Below are 21,692 nucleotides of genomic sequence, written 5' to 3' on the forward strand. Positions count from 1 at the left end.
ATAAGGGTCTCATCTAATACTGAAACCAAACCTACCGCACTTCAGATGTGAATTCGCCAGACTGCTAGATGCACCAAATGTATTATACAATGTAGCAATCGAAGGTACCAAAGAGATAATTTAGGGGTTCTTTATTTAACTTTCATTCTCATAGAAACAGAGTATAGATATCATTACCAGCTAATCTGCAAACTCGGCTACTCCGCGAGGCCGCGTCTCTCGCAGACCTTTACCCGCGTTACGTAAGCCCCACAGGTGTTGCAGCTATTCATCTATCCTCCAATTATATTTATCCGACAAGGTAGCTTCCATGTAGCTCTTTCAGTGACTGACAGGGGCATCAGCAAATCATCGATCCCAATTTCCTTGACGTCACCTTCGGCGACTCTAGCGGGCTTCCGGCCTCCAATACCGTGAGCCTCCAATATACCTCCAATAGCCGTGAGCGCACCACTCACCGAGCTCGGAAATGACAGACAGTAGATTAGCAAATCGGAGACCCGCATTGCAATGACGTAAGCTCCAGCGCACCCGGGGTATATTTATAGAGCCTATTTAAACCCTGTAGTAGTCCCCCTGCTTAACTGCTCCTGGAACGTCCTGAAACACGAATAGTATATTTAATGCACAAAGTCTAGGCCCGTTAATTTTTTTTGTGGCTCCCTCCCTCACTTATCGAGGACATAATTGTAAATAAATAGCAATAACTGCAACAAGGCTGTCAGCTTATGTATATTATAATTTATAATTATATAAAAACAAGTATTGTCATTTCAGCCTTGTACTTATCACACAAATTTTATAACTGTCTTTTGTAATGCGATTCTTTTATGAGAAATAAATTATTAGTTTTTAATGAGGACCGAGGTGTAAATCGGTACGCCCTCTGTCAATCCCAGTTATAAAAGTAATATGTGTGCCGGGTCCTTTGCTGCGGACTGCACCGATACCGTGCTCCTTCCGTGCAAGATATAAGGGGGAAAAAAATTAAGCAACATTATAAAATGAGGATGAAATAAATTACTGAAAACGAAGCGTGAAATAGCCAAGACGAGAAAATAGCGAGCAGATTGGCTTTGCTCACTTCGCTTTCTGGGTGAGTGGTCTTTTGAAACGAGCTTCCCGATATGCAGTTTCCGCCCAGTTTTGTGTTCGGGCCAGACCGAGCAGTGCTGAGAGGAGGCCGATTGGGGAGCTCTCCTTTCGGCTTCTCCGCGTCTCATCCGTGCGATCTCGTCTGCTTTTCCACCTGAAATCGTTTCTTCTTGATTATCTTTTCTATTTTTCACCCATGTAGCAGATCCTAAATTGTACACACGATGACCGGATCGTCCCTCCAAGGAGAAGACTAACTGTTAATACGTGTTTTCAGACTTGGGACGCGGAACTCCTCAAGGTAAAAAGGGGGTTTATGCCTTTTTGGTAATTACGATTAATGCATCGCGCGCCGATATTGTTTCTTCCGTTAATGTGAAATATTTTTTAATAATATGATGTCGTGTTTTATTTATTATTTTTATTTTTTACATTTTGCGGAATGCAAACTACGCCCATGGGCTTTCTCATTCGCCAGTGGCCCGGCTGTACGCGGCGGCTCCCGATGCTTCCTCTACAAAATACAACTCAAATGTTTAAACCGCCCGGTAATCGCGATTGCATTATGCAGCACATATTAATGCATATTTAAGACAGGCATATTTTAAGGCATCGAGGCGCATACCAGACATGCTGGATACGGCAGCAAAGTAATTTCACAGTGCGCTGCTAGTTAGCGACTGTAAGAGCGACCCATGTGGACCTTGTCCTGTCTTTATTCATTGACGCCGATCAAAGGCCATACAGCCTATATGACAGTGGAAATAATTCATGTGCATTTACATTTTGATGTGATTTCTCGGTATATTTACAGAAAATCGGCTATGGCTCAGTTTTATATGTATTTTTTTTTAAATTTCTCCTCTTTGCTTAGAAACGTTTGAATGAACAGTCGTTTTTGCACGGCTGTATTTGCGCATTGTTACCTTATGCTTTGCCTCGCATAAGAGGCATCAGCAGCCTTTTAAATCTTAATCTCATTGCACTTTGTTTGCATTTTGGGGAAAGCCCTGTGCCATACAAATGTCATACATTTTAAGCCTTAGAGTTCTTCAGATCTAGGTGATGGGAAGCGCTTTGCCATTATGTCCTGCCCCAAATGGTGTGCGTTAAGATTTAATTTAACACGTTCTGTTGTAAGACACCAGTGTCATTTCGTAATAAACACAGCTGTTCTGCCAACTGATTGACAGTATAAACCATAATATTAGAGAATCCCACTCTTTTGATATTGAAATAGCATTTTAAAAAGCATAAAATATATCATTTTGCAAAACAAGGTTTTTTTAAAAAATGGGATACCATTGGGTTAATTGTATTTTTTTTGTTACATGATATGCAAATTTATTTGTATGGTGTTTTTTTGGAAAACAGTTGAGATATTACCACTATCACATGAAGTTAGATGTTTTTGTACAGGTATGTTTTAATTACATTTTTTTCTGACCCTCCTTTTCCCCACAGATAAGAAGTCTGCCTCCTTTTTTTTTTTTTTTGAAAGATTTTTTTCTGCCTTTTGCATAAGATGCTGGCTTGCACAAGTACTGACTGTCTCTTTCCAGCAGCCGTGTCTCTTTCTTGTTGCTGCTGCCGCACCAAAGAAAGTTTGTCCCTGTGCGTCTGTGGGAGAGTGTTTTTGCAGCTGTGTTTCTGTCACCGGGGGGAATCCGCGTCTGTCCTGCTATTGTTTTATCCCCAAAAGGTCTTTATGACGTTCTCCATTTGGCATTTTCCTGGTAAAAAGCTATTTGTAATGTGAAATAGGTTGACAGCGCTATGCTGGAACTGATTAGCAGCAGTCAAAACCTATAGGTCTGAAGTTAGTCAGCACTGGTGGCAGCCTTACACACGTTTGTGCCAGTCTTAGTCAGTGTCTCTGCCCTGGGTGCAGGTTTTTACACACTCGAATGTGGCAGTAAATTTGGGTTGTTAGTGTTAAGGTTCAGGTTCCTGTAAATTGGAAGCTTTTGAGGAAGTTAAAATTGCTACCACGTTAACTAAACTAGATTCATTTACTTAAACACAGGTGTATGCCCATTTGCACTTGCCTTGGGAATTTTACCTAGCTAGGCCTTAACAATACCATGTTTCACCCTGTTATGAGCACTCAGACCGAACTGGGCTGAAAAGTGGAAGGTCTATCCCTGAGAGTATGCCCACCCCTCCTCTTGATGTCTGAAACCAGTTTTGACCTCATTACGCTTAGATAAATACGCATTCGACAGCTTGGGTGCTTCTGTGTGGGTTTTGCTGCAGAGATGCAAGAAGGATGATTGTTTTGACCTCATCGGCCAGATACCTCCATTACCCTCTTGCTGGTAAATGATGATATTTCCAAAATATTGCATTTGTTTTGCTTGGTATTATGGGTTTTTTTCCTGTAGACTTCCCTAACTCTTATTTTCTTTTTCTTTAATGATGTTCTGCACTTAATTAATGTTTTTTTTTTTTTGCCGTGTTTCCATTAGGTCTGTGCATTGGGCGATGTCAATATCAACAACGCATGTTATGCACATGCAATTGTCACATTGCAAGGAGCACGACAGGTTGAGATTAGGCTTTGGCGCGATCTAATTTTTTTTCATACCCTCCAGACATTACATTGTGCTATATGGTGTTGTGAAACCTTGGCAATACAATTTCCCGCTTTGTGGGGTTAGGGTTGGTCCCCCACGATAAGATTCGGACAGAGATCATCAGTAGGTTTTGCTAAACCATCTTTACTAAGTTATAGGGAACGAAACTTAGCAAGCTTTGTAATTTTAATGATTGTTCCTTTTCAAGATTACCTGGTATATCTTAAAAAAAAAAAATAAAACCAAGGTTTACTACTGCTAGTTTTGCATGAGCTCTGCAATGCACACTCTGGGCCAATCATAATCATTCTTGTCCTTGCTCACTTACAGACAGTGTAGTGTGAGGCAGATAAATGTGAACAAGAAGTGATCACTAAGGCCTTCGCCTGTATGGAAATATTTTTTGTTCTACAGAGACAATATTGAGCAAAAGCAAGTGATTTGTTGCCACTGCTTTGTGTCTGTTTGCAGAACTTGTGCAACACCATCAACTTATTTAACAGACTATTACTACTTGGCTGTAGTTTATTTTGGTAAAATTTTTCACTCCTTATTTGCTTTGTAATTTTCAGTGTTTATTGCAAAAAATGTATCATTATGATATTTTACATTTTTCCAACATCGTGCATCCCTAATTTCCATCCTGTTTTAATTTTTAATTGATTCTGGTTCCACTGAAAATTGATCTGGTTATCACTTTCTAAATATTTGATATAATTTTTTGTTATAATTTGAAATTGCATCACTCTTAAGAATCTATATACATCCATAAGGTGGCCATAGGTGGAAATTAGCAGGACAATATTTTAAAATGAATTTGAGAAAACACTTCTTTACACAGCGTGTAGTCAGAGTATGGAATAGTCTTCCTGCTAGTGTAGCACAAGCTAAAACCCTGGGTCCGTTTAAATCAGAGCTAGATAAGATTTTAACACCTCTGAGCTATTAGTTAAGTTCTCCCCAAACGAGCTTGATGGGCCAAATGGCCTCCTCTCGTTTGTAAATTTCTTATGTTCTTATGGTACTTTACAAAGAAAAATGAAATCATAATGGTGACTTCTATCTGTAATTACATATAAGCTGCTACAAATGTGTTAAAATGTTACTTTACTAACTAGTAGTGGTTTCCTGCAGGTATTTAAGTGAGGCATTATTTCCAGGTAACTTGCTGAATTGTCACACTGAGAGGTGGTTAAATTGCCAGCCGCCAGACCCAGTCTGTGTTTGCAGGCACTTGATGGTAGTTTACGGGTCACAGGTTTGAGGTCATGCTGTGCTTGCACCTAAATGCGAGCATTTCCATGTAAATCATTACATGCGCCCTTTACCAACATCAACATGGATCCCATTTTTGTTGTTTTTGTCCATCAGATATGAGAAACCTTTTCATAGTTAAAAAAGAAGCCAACTGACAAGGCAAAAATGCAAGAAAAAAAACACTTATTGGATATGAGCCAAGATGGTAGGCTTTATATGGGTAGTTTAAGGTTTACGATTTTACACCCGTTTAGAGTTTGTTCTTACGTCAACTCTGCAGCTGAGTTGATTCTGGAATTTTGCCCTGGCTTTTAGGACATGCTTGCGAGGCTAGTGCAGGCTAGTCCTCCCCTTCTTATGAAATATACCAGTTTCTGTGTCACACTGCCCCGCCTTTCCTATATATCCCCTATGGCCTTTTGTGCCGCCCGCCACCAGGCCTGGTGGGTTGGCCCTGCCCCATTGGGTGACTCGTCTCTGACGTGCCTCTGCTCACGGTCCGGGCTGCGGTGCTGACATTGAGGCTGGGAAATTTGTTCAGTTCTGTGGAAATGCAGCTGATGAGTAAAGAGCTTATCTGGCTGGTGATGCTCGAGGTGCCCAATCAGATCCCTGTGAGGTGACCTTTTTGGGGAATCTAGTTTGCGTGCAGAGGCACAGGCTGTGTGAATAGGCCAGGGTACTTTTCACAGTGTGGATGCAAAATGCCTACCTGCCCCTGGATGCCCAGTAGGGAGAAGCAGCAAAGTCCAGCCCAGGCAGTACCCCTCCTTTCTAACTGCTCAGCATTGTGGAATTGCTTTTTAAAACCCTTCCCACACCAGAATGGATGGAAGAATTAAATAATCCTTGGGCACCAAGTCAAAGAGCTGCTTCTCACTCTGGACTCTTTCCCACCACACCAGGTATCATGCTTTTGGTACTTCGAGAAAGCACCGGAAGTACGGTGCTTAAAGGTGTTGGTTTTCCATTGGCGTAAAAACTGGTACTGGTGCTGAATGACATCACAACACAAAGCAGGGTATTTTGTACGGAAATTGAAAAATCACTGTAGTATCTTACAGCTATCTCTGCAATTTTAGTTGTTATTCCTTTTTATAGATGGTCTAATATTTGTTTAAAATCAGTTTGAAGTTTACCTCCACTGCTTTTTCATGAGCGCTGCCTGCGTTCTCAGGAATGTTCATCCTTGCCGTTTATCTCACTCGGAAGAGGGGTTTGTGAGAAATCTATGAACTCCTTTCTTGTTTTATAAATACTCCAATATTTATTACAACAAAATCACATCGCTTGGACAGCACGCATATGGACAGAAAAGTAAAGACAGCTGATATATTAAACAAAATACTTTTAAAATATTTGTCACACCATCCTGATGTCATTGTATCTGTTCTTCCGATCAGATTGCAAAATTTTTCTTTTTACTTCATCATTGTTTTCTGAGTTTGCAGCTGTTTATAAGGTGGTGTTTGTATTGTGTTTCAGAGGCAGGCTATTTGCATAACCAATCGACAAAGAAAGCATTTCAAGTCCCACTTCGAAGTACTGAAGTACCAAAAGTACCCTAGTTGGTTTGGCACTTTTGGCACTGGTACTCGACCTGGAGTCAGTGTAAAAGTGAAAGTAGCAAAAATACAGTACTTGGTGGGGTGGAAAAGCACCCCTGTCCCATCAGGCTGTCAAGGGATCTGCCTCTCGTGTGGAAGGCCAAACATCATCAGTGAGTTTAGCCAAACTATCCTGATGGATAAACATCTGCAAGAGATGCCCTCCTTGTGTCCTCCATCAAGACAGCTGGCTTGTTTTCTTTTTTTTGTGTGTGTTTTTCATAAAACACAAACATGCCTCTGGATAATGAGGAAGCCAGCTTTTCATGTATGTGCATAATTTACCGGGTACAAATCTCGACTGATCCATCCCAGCCTTATTTGTCATGCATTTTGCGTGGAAGTGGAGCACCTAGCTTTTGCCGCCTTGAGATTCGGGTAGCCATGTGGCCACGCTGGGTTTTCGCAGGATGTTCTGCAGGGCTGTGTCCTCCGTGAGTCCAGCCCCGGTGGTGGCTGGTGGTTTGGCTTCTCTAGGCTCTCTTCACCCACAACAGAGTGTGACCCTACTCTTTGGAGACAAATGGCTTTTTACTTGCGGTTCCCCTTTGGAGGACGCTGAAGGGTAACATGCTGTGATTGTGCACGGGGACCCAAAGAGCTGGTGTGAAAAGCCTCCTCGGATGCTGTGACACCCCACCCCCCCACCAATCCCATGTCCTCGCACCCAACTGTCTACGCCGCAACATGCAAGCACTATCCCGCTAATTGGCTAACTTGTCTGTTCCCTGCTGGGTAGATTAAAGTGTCCTTTCTTGGCTGAGGGTGCCTAGGTCGTTCACTGTGTGGCAAAGCAGTGTATAGCATGTCTCTGTTTGTTTGTCAAATTGCCTCATCTCATATACACTGGACAGCCTCCCTTCCCTTCAGTCTCTTTTGGGGGGTGGTGGTGAAATATGTTTATAAAAGGGTCCGTTGTATGTCCTAGAATCCCCTTTTATGATATGTATATATACATTTTTTTTTTTTCTCAATCTCTTTATCAGTTGTAACGTTTATTTTTGTCAGCTGGTGTGAAGGTGTGAGTCAGTGAGCGTGTGAGTGTGCGTTTGTATACATGCCGTTAAGTTATGGGGGACTTTAAGGTGACGCTGCCGTTACCATGCTGTTACTTTGTCATTAAGATGCAATTGAGGGTGACGAGATGCCGTGAACGGCGGCCTAGGAGCCGTCACCCGGGGAACAGTGCGGGGCGGGTTGGAAATTTGCACGCGGACATGCAAACGCTCGTGGGAGGGCCTGCCCCGGCACACATTCTGCATGTCCCTGTCGGGGCGTGTAACCAGGTGGAGGATATTCAGGACGAGGAGAGCAGGTTAGGACAGGCCTGACTGTGAGAGTCACCTGTGTGCTCAGTAAGGATCTCATTTAATTTGCCTGTTTAAACGGCTTCCTTGGTAATGAGAGGAGGAGGGAACTTGGAGGTCCTTATGTATGTTGGCTATGCCCCCAAATCCCCTGGTCCCTCTTGTGCTGGGTTGGCTGTGGTGATGGTTCTGCCTTGCGATGGCCTCGTTGATGGTTCGGTAAGCCTGACGTCACCCACGATCCTGACTCTGTCACCCGGTCTTCCCTCCCCTCAGGTGCACCATGACTGAATACAAGCTAGTTGTGGTGGGAGCTGGAGGCGTGGGGAAGAGCGCCTTGACCATCCAACTCATCCAGAACCACTTTGTGGACGAGTATGACCCCACCATTGAGGTATGAGACTGTGGGGTTGCCCTCCCTCCTTGCCGGGCCGGGGGGGGCTCTGCGACGGCAGTCCCAGGGCAGAACTGAAATATGCAGAGGCTCTCCGATTAAATCTAAGAGAATAGCCCTTTTCTTCTCGTCGGCGGGATGAGAAATGAAACGTTCACATCTCTGCTGTTTGCATATGAATGTCCTTAAGGAATCTGGTGTCCACAGCAGGTTTTTCTGGTTGACGAAACGTGGGAGCGTTTGTAAATGCACATTCCTGTCACATGCCCAGAGTGCCGCTGCTAGTCCTGGGTTCTGTCAGAAATGTTATTGCCACAGTTATGTCTTCAGCCTCAGCTGGTAGAACCTTTTGAGCAGTTATTAGTCTCTCTCTGTGGAAATGAATCAAGGTTCTCTCACTCAGTTTTGGAGCCTTGTTATCAGCGAATATTGATTTCTAAATATAAGGTACCTTTGCATTGAAGTTCTGGAACCACATTTACAAGTTTCTGTCCTGTCTGTACCGGGGACTTTTGTAGCTCCTGGCCACTTTCATGTGTTGCTTTCACATCGCAGAACAGGAACTGGGACCTTTTATGCTAAACAAGCAAAAACTTTGTAGGTTAAGCTTTGCACATAATACCACACAAAACTACACTGCCAGCCCAATATAATGGAGGATAGACAAGTCATTTTGTTAGTTATTGGGGGGATTAATCGCAATCGAATTTATTTATATTTTATAAATGTAATCGAGGTACAAAAATAATTGTCTGCTCAGTTTTTGCTCCACTACTACTCCCTCTTTCCTGAACTTCCACGGAACTTACAAGTTAATGCTGGTGTTTGTGGTCAGCCAATCAGCAAAGTTATCACTGTAAGCCCCTCCCCAGTAGTTTGTGTTAAGGATGAAAAGTACTGAGTGCGGAGTAGGAACTAAAAAATGATTCCTGAACTGCCACTGAGGAGTTCGGGTCGAGTTCCTGCGGTGTAAACATGACAAAAGGTTCTGGTTCAAGAAAAAAGTACCTGTGGTGTGAAAGCAGTTTGGGCCTGGAACTGATGATCACAAGAGTTTGCTTTGAGACGGGTCAGTGGCCATCTCTTTGCAAATGGAGAACATTTGGAGGCATCTTATGAAGCCCCAGTTGAAAAAAGTGATGTGTAGTAAGGTAGAAGCTTGACCAATGAAATGGAGTGAGTCTGCTGCCCATTTCTTAACCTACAGATCCTTTCCTCACAGTTCAGGAGTCCCATTGTCAGGGCGCTTTTCCACTTCACCTGGTACCGAACTTGTTATACTTCAAAACAGTACCAAAATCAACGGTACTTTGTTTTCTACTGGCGTGAAAAAGTGGTACTGCCTCGAAATGACGTAATCAATGCCTAGCACAGAATGACATCAGTGCCTGTCACCACTTTAGTTGTGGTATTTTATTTTTCTATAATCCTGCTTGAGATTTTTGAATTTTCAAGTGGCACTTTTCTGCATTACACGTCTCCAATTTCTTCCATGCAGTTTGCTATATTATAGCAGATACTTAAGCCATCCACATCTTGATGAATCTGTTCTTATGACAGATCGCAGTTAAAGCTTAGGTTACCCATGCATCCATTATTGCTTTTTGTGTTTTCCAGGCAGGTTATTTACATAACCAACTGACAAAAAACATCTGTGCAAGGCCCCCAAAGTACCAAATGAGTACCATGGCTAGTTTGGTACTTCGGCACTAGTACTGGACCGGAAATCAATGGGCAAAGGGCAGTACCAAATTTATTTATTAATTTTTTTGGTACCATAAGTTTGGTACTTGGTGCAGTGTAACAGTGCCCTAAGACTGCAGTGTTCCAACTCTTCCCATTGGATTTGAGGTTGGAGGAGTCGGACTCTCCGCAGTTGTGTTTTTGAGGTGTGGGCTGTAGGCTGCCAGGCGGGTTCTTCCACTGGCTCATCGCGTAGACACTGCGTCATGGTGCTGCTCTCATCCCACCCCCTCCATAGGACTCATACCGAAAGCAAGTAGTTATCGATGGGGAGACATGTCTGTTGGACATCCTCGACACGGCGGGTCAAGAGGAGTACAGTGCAATGAGAGACCAGTACATGAGGACAGGGGAGGGATTCCTCTGTGTGTTCGCCATTAACAATACTAAGTCCTTTGAAGATATACACAATTATAGGTAAGTACCATACTCCTGCTGACATGCCTTACTCCCCAGGCCTGAGTATACTTCCAGTTTATTAAGAAGTTAACTTTAGCCTTCAAATGTGCACATATTCAATACGGTGCCACAAAACGATCGACCTTCCAAGTCACCCAACCATCACAGGCGCACAAGCTGAAGCAGCTTGCCTTTTATTATCCTGGAATGTGGTTGTGTATTGAAAGGTTGTGTAGCTGAGCAAGTTATGGACCTGTGCCTGTGTCCAGGAGGTTGTGGGTTTAAATCCCATTGCCAGCAGCATAACGGTATCACAGCTGAGCCCCTCAGGATGATCCGTAACCCCAATAGATCCAGGGATGCTGGTGGTCTTTCTTCTCTGGCCCCAAGGTTACCTCACTAGGATGTCGCTTTAGCCAAAATCATCTGCTAAATTAATACATGTAAGTCAATGTCCCCATTACTGCTGGGATACTCTCACCTTAATTGGTGAGGAAAAAGTGGAATTTCTGTAAAGTGTCCAGTTTCAACATTCTAGATATTCTTTTAGTAACATTTGACTAGTTTCTTTAACCCTTTTCCACAGTTTTCCTCCTCTTTTTCAGATTTGGGCCTAGATTGACTTCTGACCTTCCACCTTGCCTGCTAGTCTGCTTGTTTATGGCTATCGATCATTGCTGCTACCCCAAGGTGTCTTGACCTTGCCTTGTCCCTCCTGCAGGGAACAGATTAAGCGAGTGAAGGATTCTGAAGATGTCCCAATGGTGCTGGTGGGGAACAAGTGTGATCTACCATCCCGGACGGTGGACACCAAGCAAGCGCAGGACCTGGCGAGAAGCTACGGCATCCCCTTCATAGAGACTTCAGCGAAGACGAGACAGGTGAAGGGAGGGGCGATGAAGAGCTGTGGGTTCACAAGCCCTAGAATCTCCTGCAAGATAGAGCCTTGAGGCACCAGTGAAATACCACAGTCTAGGAAGCTACTCGCTGAGCTTAAATTTCCATTAATGATTCAGCTTCTCCACGGCCGGTTGACTAAGGGGAGCTCCAGCCAAAAATTGCGCATAGATTATTCCAGAAAGAATTGAATTCTGTATTTTTCTGCCAGGTATTCCTTTAAGATGAATGATTTCTGGAGGTTTCCATTGGGCCATTGCTGCACAGGGCACGTTAGGGAAGGTGGTGGGATAAATGCCTTGCTAAAGATAAATGTTTGCGTTGCAGCAATCAAGCCTAGAAAGCTGAATCTGTTCTATCTGCACTCTTTCGGTGGTGAAAAGTGTTTGGGAGAAGGCAGCTGTTTAGACCCTCGTCCCTGTAGATCCCTTGGCTGCAAGTTACGTTTAGTTTCGTTTCGGTGTTTAGGTTGCGGTTAAGGTCTTTGGGATTTTAGGCCAGCCTATTTCTCCTGTAAACGGTATGGCATCATGGTATAATTACTTTTGGCCCTATACCACTGCCACCAAGAACCAAGCCGTACCCAAGCCATACCACAAAGAGACAGTTTTTCATTTTAAATTCTGTTATCCTTACCTGAGCCATACCCATGCTTACATGGCCCTGCTTACTAACAATGCCAAAGCGTGAGTAATCTCAGCTGGTCGCGCCACCACTCTCTGATTGGTCGAAATACACAGAGATACTAGTGATCTGTGTCGATATGCATGGATTAACCGTAGGAGAAAAAGGGCATATTCTATATATTATTCATTATTAGTTGTATCGCATATCTCGATGTATTAATACATTCCTGATTACTCGCAACATGGAAATTTCCAACATCATAAAAGTACGGTGCAACAACTGGATGGAATGGATTCGTAAGGCAAATATAAGCAAGTTAATGCTAATTCCGCTAGCGTTGGATTCTAACATGAGACACCAATTGTCACAGACTTGCTAGTGGAAATTAGCACATTGTAAATCATTATATAGACCATGTGAACCTTTAATAAGCGGCTCTTCGGTTTTGCGTCACTGTCACTTTCCAGAGCCGGTAATGCCTTTACCAAGCTGACCCTTCTGCAGTTTAAAATTGAAGTGAGCTGGAACAGCATTATAACTAGTGTCTCTTCATGGTACGGGTCAGGTATGGCCTAGTTCCTGTATGTCAGTGGAAATGTGCCAGTAGCCTGTATGTGTGTGAGGTTTTAGGACATCGTATATACCTGGCCATTGTTAATCATGCAAAACGACTGAAGTGAACACAAGAAAGTTGGGTTGATACTGCTCTTCGCCCATTGATTACTCTCTGCGTGCTCTCCTTACATGTAATGACGACTGACGTTTTTAGCCTTTATGAATGTCTTTCTTCTTAAATGAAAACCAAATCTGTAGGGGAAATTTAATAGATTACAGTGTAATGTTGTTTGGCTGATCTGACATTTGTAATTGTCTTCAGAACTTGTCATGAAAACCAGATTATCCACTCTCATACATGTTTTTTGGTTGTTACCATATTTTTGATTTGTTGCATGTTTTCATGCAATTTTCTGATCTGACTTGACCGAATCCTTCATTCTCAAGTTTACTCATTTAAAATGCTCTGTCGTCTTGCTTTTCATGTCCTATGTGTAATGGACAAGTTGATTTTAGTTATTTATTTTTTTCTAATTATGCTTTGGTTGGGTCTCTTTCTGCCCCTTCCCCCCTTCTCTGGACATGGAAGCACTTGGTGACGTTCATGGTGTCTCGTGTTCCTGTAATCATGACTTTGAAATTCCTGGGTATTTCTGGCTGTTCACGGTTGTCAGCGACACTTGGGTTCTGTGTCTCACTTCTGACCTGGTTTCCCAGTCCATAAATTAGATTCCTTAACCTCAGAAGGGAGTCACTTCAGGACCCAGAAATCTTTTTTTCCTCTCACTAAATTCTTCAGCGCTGATTTGTCTTGCGTGACATGAGGAAAATTCAGTGACGGGACAAAAATTTCCCCAGACCTGACTGTATTACTTGCAAGACTATTCCTGTCTCTCCTTGGAAATTGGTCAGTGATGCAACCCTTTCAATGATTCGTGCTTTTCGTGCCGTAATCAAGGCCGCAAGCACTCGGTATGCGGAGGATTGGATCATTTGTCCACTCTGACACCTCAAGCATGCAGATTTGAATCCCTGGGCCTCCTCCTTGTCCACAGTACCTTCCATAACCGGGAGGGAGTTGTGTTTTGTACTGCAGAGAGTGGAGGATGCCTTTTATACCCTGGTACGGGAGATCAGGCAGTACCGGTTGACAAAACTCAGCAAGGAAGAAGAGACGCCCGGCTGTGTGAAGCTTAAAAAATGTGTAGTAATGTGAAGGGTAAGTGCGTCGCCCTGCCGTCAAGCGTGGGCTGGGGCTGTGGGTGCAGGGGCTTCCTCTAGTGGGCGCCAGAGAGAACCGGTGAATGGTTTGGGGGTCTTTCTCTCAGTGGGATGTCAATTTGTTTGGACTCGGAATTTTTATTTTAATTACGCTCTCTTAAGTTTGATTTCCATCACCTCCTTTCTGGTGCTTTGTTAGTCATTTCTGGGTTGGTAAATTTGTGGGTTTTCAAATAAGCTTTGTGCTACAGTTGTACTGTAAAGTATTCAGCCTAAATCACAGCCTACTTAAAAATTTCCCTCCCAAACCAACACAAACCCTGCAGTGGATAATCTTACTTGAGATTTCATTTGTTTGGATGTCCTTTGCTTGGCCCATTCAAGTTTCTTTGAATGCCGATTTGACTCAGTGGGGTTTCACTGAGAGATTCTGCGGCTTAACGGACATGAACAAGGAAAACCTGGTGCCTTGTGTTTCTTCAGCAGCAGCTTCCGTATTTCCGAATCCTTTTTCTGACCCTGCACGGGACAACGGTCGTCCAAAAATGAGCTTGCCTCCTTTGAGAACTCTCATTTATAAGTCATAGCCGTAAATCACAGTGGTGGTATTACACATCTTTTGACAACTATTTACTTTTTTGTAATTATATTTCCGAAATGCCGCAATATATTCATATTTGTTTGACAGGGACCGCAATGATTTGGTAGTGGTAATGAATAGCCTATACCAGAATTAGCTATATGCTAGGTTTTTGTTTGTCACCCCTAGACAGGATATATGAATTATAGCGCTGTTTTCTGGACCTTAAAATTATTGCTTCTCCCTTAATTTGTAGTTTGTGTGCAATTTTCTCTGGAGAGCATTGGATTCACCCTCATTTAATAATCAGAAATACACTTTTCTTAGACTTGTGATATTTTAACCTCAGCGGCTTGCAGTACCTGATATATAAGCTGACAGGAGCATAACACATCGGCACGTGTTTGTCTGCTTGCTGCATGAACCTCAACGTCATGCTGATCTCCTCCTATCAACCGCAAACTAGTTTTGCTGCGAGAAAAGACGTCAGACTTGGGCGGCAGTCGAAACGAGCCTGACCAGCATGGCTGCAGCAAGTGGTCTGTCTGTAGAAGATGGATTGTGGTCTATGTTCCGGATGACGCGCAGGTGGGACTTTGTCTTCATGGTCCAATCACAGACCCATGATTGAGGGTACAGTCAATATCAGTCTGGATTTGTTCATTTGTTCATTATCCATTTTGCTTGCGGTGTGACGGCAGCGTGGTGGTCCATGAACTCAATTTTTTATTAAACTGTACCTTTCTACTTAAAAAGACTTTAGTAGGCAAAAGTTTCATTCTTCCATTAGTCATTGTATTGAAGCTGTCAGGTTGAACAAAGTGGCCCCTGAGCATCTTCCATGGGGCTCTAGGCTGATTAAGGCATCAGTAGCTTCAAGGACAGAATTTTCCAGTTTTTTTTGTTTCTCCCTTTTTTCCCTGAAGTACAGAGCAGTGTCTCATGTCCAGTCCCAGGGGACACACTTTTGTGTACATTAACCGCTCCTCGTCGTGCGTCCTCCATGAATATAAATCCTCGTGCCAAGGGCCCTCAAGGATAACACTTTATTTTTAGCGGGTGAGATGTTTTCCGCTGCCCAAACGTTCCACTCTTCCTTTTTCAAAGATCATTTCTGAAAAATATGTTTTTGTTCATCTCTTTTCATTTCATTTCAGGCTGACTTGGCATGTTTTCCAAAACCCTCACTTCCCATTCCTGAATGTGTTGCAAGAGCTGCCCACAGATTATCTCATGTTGAGGGTTGACGCTTGTCCTGTGTGTGGTGTCACACACCCGCTTATAGTGTCACTGACGATCCATTGGCTCTCGGTCAGGGGATACAAATTAAAATTCCTTTAGTCTTATGTTTATTTGATTGTTTGTTTGGGTTATAATCTTTGTTCAGCCGGAGAACTCCTACATAAAGTTTACTTTTTGCAATCGCCTTGCTAATGTTTTGATGATTTTTGAAACTATACAAAACCCACTAGCCTTATCTAGCGTTCTCATAGCTCTTTGGCAGACTTTCTCAACAACCTTGTTCATACACCATTGGTCTGAATGGTTTTTCAGCCCACAACCACTAGAGGGCTCAAGAGCCAAAGATGGCCAGGATTTCTGCAGAAAATGACTTCTTCCCTGTTTTCTCTGCCCCGAGCTTATTGGTGTGGGTTGTGGGCTCCTAAACTCCACTTGATCCATTAACTGCTATGTGCTTTTCGGCTCAGGGCCGGGGTGAAGTAAATGTTTATCCTTTCTCACACTTCAGATCATGCTTTTTGCCATATGAAAATGCCTCCGATTTTGGGCTGTAAAGGCAGAATGTGGATTTTGTATCTACAGTATGCAAATGAACATCTCTCTCTCTCTCTCTCTCTCTCTCTCTCTGTCTCTGTCTCTGTCTCTGTCTCTGTCTCTGCAGGGCGTGGACGATGCCTTCTACACTTTAGTTCGAGAAATCCGAAAACACAAAGAGAAGATGAGCAAAGAGGGGAAGAAAAAGAAAAAGAAATCCAGGACAAAGTGTATAATTATGTGAATAGGTGGCCCCCCCTTTTGAAGAGAGGAAATCGAGTTCTTATGTGCTTAACTGAAAATAACACACTTTTTGTACATTACACTAAATTATTAGCCTTTTTGTTTTGCATCAGCAATGTTGGCTAAACTGAGCATATTGGGTCTCTGTAGGTTGCTTATTAAAATGGGTCCATATAAGCTTTGATTTCTGTCGAGTGCCTGACGCCCCGGAGTATTGGTCCTTCACCTGGCTCTTCTGGCCAAGCGGCTTTTATGTTTATCGCTTCCTCTTTGAGCAGTTGGTTTGACAGCCTTTGCGGTTTGTGACACAAGTGTCTGAGGTCATCTGCCTTGCCTTGGCTTTAGCTAACGCTTGCACCTGCAAAATCGTCCAAGCTGTCGATTTCAAGAGTACAGTGTCTGAAGGCGGCCTGCCTCTGGCAGTTCAGAAAGTACTTCAATTGGCCCCCTACCCCACCCGGAACTCTGTGTGGGCATCAGCAGCAACCTTCATGGGCTTCTCAATGCATATAATAAACCACCATGCACTCAGTCTGTCTTTCATGCTTCCTGGATCAAGTGTGGGGCTGGCAGAGGGAGGCTAATGCATAGTATCTCTCTTTTTCACCTCATACAGCGGAGAGGCGTCCTTTTCAAACAGCTGTAGCTAAACGCCTCACAGCGTTTGTCTTAGAGCGGCTGCCAGGCGCAGCGTAATACTCTGGCACAGATTGCCTTCCTCTGCCTTCTGCAGAAGTACTAAAGCCCCAGTGCTGAGCATGGACCAACACTTCTGGGAAGAATTCACTCATCCTTCTCTATGACTGTAACTCCACCCTTTTGTTTGACTGTAAATGGTTTTTTTCGTATAGGCGCGCCTATAGATTTAAGCCTCCGCAGCAATTTTTTTTAACCTGTTTGATTATACATTGGTTTTGTGAAAAAAAGAAAGAGAGAAAAAAAAAAAGTTCTTATTAATTTTAGGGGTAGAGATAGAACTTTTAATCCAAGATCTAGATGTTGTTTCCCCAGAAAATGGTGATATTGATCAAAGGAGTTTTTTTTTTTTTTTTCTGACTTGCCGAAGGATTTTTAGAAAATGTGTTGATTTATGTTCTCCTGTTAAACCAGTAATTCCCTCTCCTTTATACTGCTGGCTCCTCCCTGAAATCGAGGCCTCACTCTCAGACAGTCTGGCTGATGTGAGTCTGTGATCCTCTTAGTTTTGCTTGAGTCCTGTTTCACTTCAGTTTATCTTGTCATGCGTTACTCTCACATTTGCCGGCGATGTTATTTCGAAAAGGTCCTGGAGGTTCATCAAACGACACTTCTCACTTTAATATCCGTGCGGTAAACCCAAGATGTACCCTGCTGGGTTTACACGAAGAGCCTTTCTGAAGTAGGAAGGTAATCTAGGGGGCATGGTTGCATGGCCGTCTTTGGAGTTGCCTGTTGGATAATGCTCCAGAAATCAGTGATTCGACTTTTGAACTGAATAGAGGATGACAGGTTTCAAAAAGCTGCAGAGGAGAGGGACCGCAAGCATCATGGAAAAAAATGAACAAGTATTCTTCCATGTTCAGGAACATGTGTAATGTTATTCTAGCTGTGTGTGCGCGCGTGCGTATGTCTTTTAATCTTTCTACCATTTACGCAATAGAAATTAAGTTTAATTGGTATTAAGAAATGAATATTCACGCAATATTCGATGGGGGAAAATTCTTTTGAGTGCCAACCCCAGTTGAATTTCTTAATTTCTACCTGAAATGTATTTTAACATTTGCATTGTTCTAATACTAGAAGGTTCACATTTTTGTAAATCGGGCCATGTTAATCTCCTTTGTTGGAACAAATGTTGTTTTGATCCTTTCCTTTGTGAAATGGGAACGGTGGTGGGTCCCCAGCAATGTGCAATGAATGACCTCCGTTTAATGCGTTTCCCGCTTAACGAGTTCTCTGTGATGTTGCCTGGGAGGATGTGCTACGGTGAGCTCAAATTAGCCATTATTTTTTTGTCATGAATTTCACCACTCCTATTTAATGTATAATAAACAACAAAAAAGGAGCAGATGTTTGCAGACTTTTTTTTTTTAAAGTATAAAAAATAAAAACCCGACTCCTACATATTTCTGGTCTTTGAGTCTTCAGCAGAACCGGTGAATTGTACCTGTAGCGCATGTCAAATTTGGCTGTTATTTTTAAGTAGCTCCTGGTAATCTAATTCATGTTAAATAATTCTCTCTGGACTTTTTACTTCTTGCTGCTCCAATGAATAGTTTCATCAGTCTTTATGAGAAAGAGAAACATGAAAAAGAGTGCTTTCAACCTGTATGTGGGACCGATATAGAAGTTAACGTACTCCTCCATTCTTCAGCTGCTGTCCCTGGTTTTCTCCACCAGGGGTCAGTATTTAACCACTTTAGCCAGATGAGCGCATGTCACCGCACTGCAGGGTGAGGGATAAGCACTTCAGAAGCAAGCCTTGATTATGCACAAAAACCTTTGGCTGATATTTAAGCAGGCTTATCCATATAATCAAAATGCTGCAAAAACAATATGGCCGAATTGAAACATGAAGGGAACATGAAAGGAAAAGAGTGAAAACGCTCAAATATACTGTCATGTTCAGATCAGATCCTGCAGTAGATTTAAATACTGACTAAATTTTTTTTCTTCTCCTGACTTCCTCTGACAAACGTCTCATCACCGTGTGTTTGATTCAGCCGGCAGGAGCTTCCCCTCCGTAATCCCGAATTAATTGGGCGGCGAGTGCATATGGGTTTTACGGTCGGCGGAGGAGGCGAACGTCGGCGGCGACGACGGGGGCACGTCCGCCGGATGCTGTCGAATGGGATTCAAGGAGCGGCGAGCGGGAGGGGCCACGTGAGCTGGGGGGGCGGGGGGGTTCTCACACATCCGGGGACGGCACCTGTGTGTGGGTGGCTGGATGGTGCCCCAATTAGAGTGACCGGCTGCTGTTGCCAGACAGCCTCCAGAGAAGAAGCAGACGGCCAGCGATGCCCACCGACGCGTTAATTACGGGTTACGACCCGCATCGCCCGTTCAGCATGGCACCGTGAAGGATGAAAAAGTGACCCAGGAGAAAGGCCAAAGCCACCACCCCCCGACCCTAAACCGTTATTAACGAAGCTCCGCGTGAGAGAGCCAGAGCAATCCGGAAGGTTCCTAGCCCCTGGATATGAGCATGTTCCCTCCGGTTTGGCCTTCCCGACTCTGCGCACGTCTGACTCTCTTTGTTGATCAGCCTTGCATGGCTGTCGTTTCTGGGTCGCTTTCCGTTTCGTTTCATTGCTTAGCTGAAGCCTTTTCTCAAAGCAGCTTAACAATCCTACCTATTTATAGAGCCGGATATTACGCTGGAGCAATGCAGGTTAAGTACCTACAAGTTAATAAGTCCCAGGGGGGGCCCTCCAGGATCTAAGCTGAAAACCTTCAGATTTCCACTGTTCTCAACCACCCTGTTGGCAGACACTTCAAGTTCTCTGTACCTGCCACCCTCTGCCGGTTATCTTATTGGCAGGAAAGCATGAATTCATTTATTTCCTCTCCTCAGAGTATTCTCTGACTTAGGCTATCTCTCCACCCCCCCCCCCCCCACCCCTCCCTTTACAAAACCAAGGCTGAACCTTAACGTGCGGCTGTGGAATTCACCTCCGACCCTCGCCTCCTGGGCGGTCTGCCTCCTTCAGCAGCTCCTGAAGAAAAACAACCAAGATATTTCCTAGCATGGAGCGCCTGAAACAGACTAAGTATTAAATAAATAACCAGGCACCCTATAAAATGGTGACTGATGCTCTTAACGACATTAAGACCGACTGGAGCTTCGCATGGGTACAATACTGAGCACATTAGGGGAGATTACAAGCATTAAGGTGCCTGTGGAGCTTTCCAGCCAAACAAATCTCCCAGGCAATTAGCAGGCTGGGGAGATGAAGCTGTCTAGGGCTACTGCAGAGATGAATAAACCAAGAGATGATGGCAGGAAGGATCTTCACCCCCACAGGGAGAAAGAAACAAAAAAAAAAAAACTAGAAAAGGAAGTTAACTGTTGTTCACTAACTGAGGAGGTGCACAGACAGAACTTCTGGAACTCGGAACACATGATGCTGGTCAAATACTTCCCAATCAGGGGGGGTGAAGGTGGGCAGGGTCTAAGGTCTGTAGGGGAGTGAAAGCCAATCAGCTTGCATTTGCCCTGCATGCAGGTCTAGCTAAGTGTAAATTTAAAGCTCTGAGATCTCCTGTGAGAAGCCTACAAAACGAAGGCTCTAGGGGAGGATGTGCGGCTGAGCAGCTGGTCATGGCATTCCGTCCCTTATAGCCACCAGCGTGGTTGGCTGGGTGGGATTACAAAGCTGCACACCCACCTGGTCCGAATGGTTTCTCTTAAAAATGAGACATCAACATGAAAATCAGCAACAAAAATTCTGCATTGTAAAGTTGCTGCTCATGCCATTCAGCGTGTCTGTGGATTACCAGTCTCTTGTTAATCCATCTGTGCAGCTGGATATTTGGTAAACATGCAGGGCTCTCTCTCATGCTGCCTTGCCGTTGTCCTGCCACTTCCGTTTACAAATGCAGCTCCATACCCCAAAGATCTGCCTGCGGCCCCACTGAAATGCAACAAAACATGCCCTGACTGAGAATCTAAGCGACCTCTGAGACTCATTTTATACGGTGAGAGTGCAGAACAACAACTTCAGTGCAAGGAAACGGTTTCCTCACACTAACAGCTCCGATAACCACTTGTCCTGAGAAGATTGTGGTCTACTGAAACAACTTTCACATTTTTCAGCCAAGAAATTAATCATGAGATGCGTTTTCCAAAATGCATTTGCAGTGTAATTACCTCGTATGTGATTATAATTTAATGAACACATTTATGTAATGCCATCCCATGCCTCGTGGCCTATGCTATCTGGGTTGGTCTCCATAATCATTGTGCTGCACTGGCTAAGCAGCTATGGAAGATGGAGAGATGGATATATGCAATGTATTACCATAGTAAAATACTGTCTGTTTCAGGTTGAAGTTTACTTGTTTTGGTGTTGGACAGAATAATGGGGATTGAGTACATTTGACACTTCGGGAAGCAAAATTTGCAGTGAGCAGATGTGACATGTTTTCTAACTTATACTTCCCGTCTCTGTATGTCTATCAAAATGTAATCATTCGGGCTTTACCGTGACAGTTATTGTTGTCTCTGATGCAGTGCCTTGTGTCCACTGTGACTCATTCTTCACGTTCAGGCACTAATTTTCGGAAATTTCAGAATCCTAACCACATACACTCCAGGAGACCAAGAGACATATGACCTGGGATTCCTTGGGAGGCATACGACTCGTGAACAAACTCAGTTTCTCTCCGAAAGTAAAGACTAAAAGATTGGCTTTCTTTGGACAAACACTTCTGGTA

At 43.6% G+C, this 21,692-nt stretch overlaps 1 protein-coding gene across 2 annotated transcripts; it reads left to right on the plus strand.

Moving 5' to 3' along the window:
- Positions 1–1,129: 1,129 nt before the first annotated feature.
- On the plus strand, positions 1,130–18,321 carry LOC111845660 (GTPase KRas). 2 transcript variants are annotated; one of them, XM_023815233.2, is made up of 6 exons: positions 1,130–1,396; positions 8,119–8,236; positions 10,218–10,396; positions 11,100–11,259; positions 13,554–13,676; positions 16,162–18,321. In XM_023815233.2, the coding sequence occupies exons 2-5, from the start codon at positions 8,126–8,128 to the stop codon at positions 13,671–13,673; spliced, it is 570 nt and encodes a 189-aa protein (XP_023671001.1). In that variant the 5' UTR covers positions 1,130–1,396; positions 8,119–8,125; the 3' UTR covers positions 13,674–13,676; positions 16,162–18,321. The 2 variants fall into 2 exon arrangements, with proteins under 2 accessions (XP_023671001.1, XP_023671002.1); XM_023815234.2 differs by lacking the exon at positions 13,554–13,676 and having other exon boundaries at positions 1,131–1,396.
- The last annotated feature ends 3,371 nt before the right edge of the window (positions 18,322–21,692 follow it).

The sequence above is a fragment of the Paramormyrops kingsleyae genome, chromosome 3 (assembly GCF_048594095.1).
Source record: "Paramormyrops kingsleyae isolate MSU_618 chromosome 3, PKINGS_0.4, whole genome shotgun sequence".
NCBI lineage: Eukaryota > Metazoa > Chordata > Actinopteri > Osteoglossiformes > Mormyridae > Paramormyrops > Paramormyrops kingsleyae.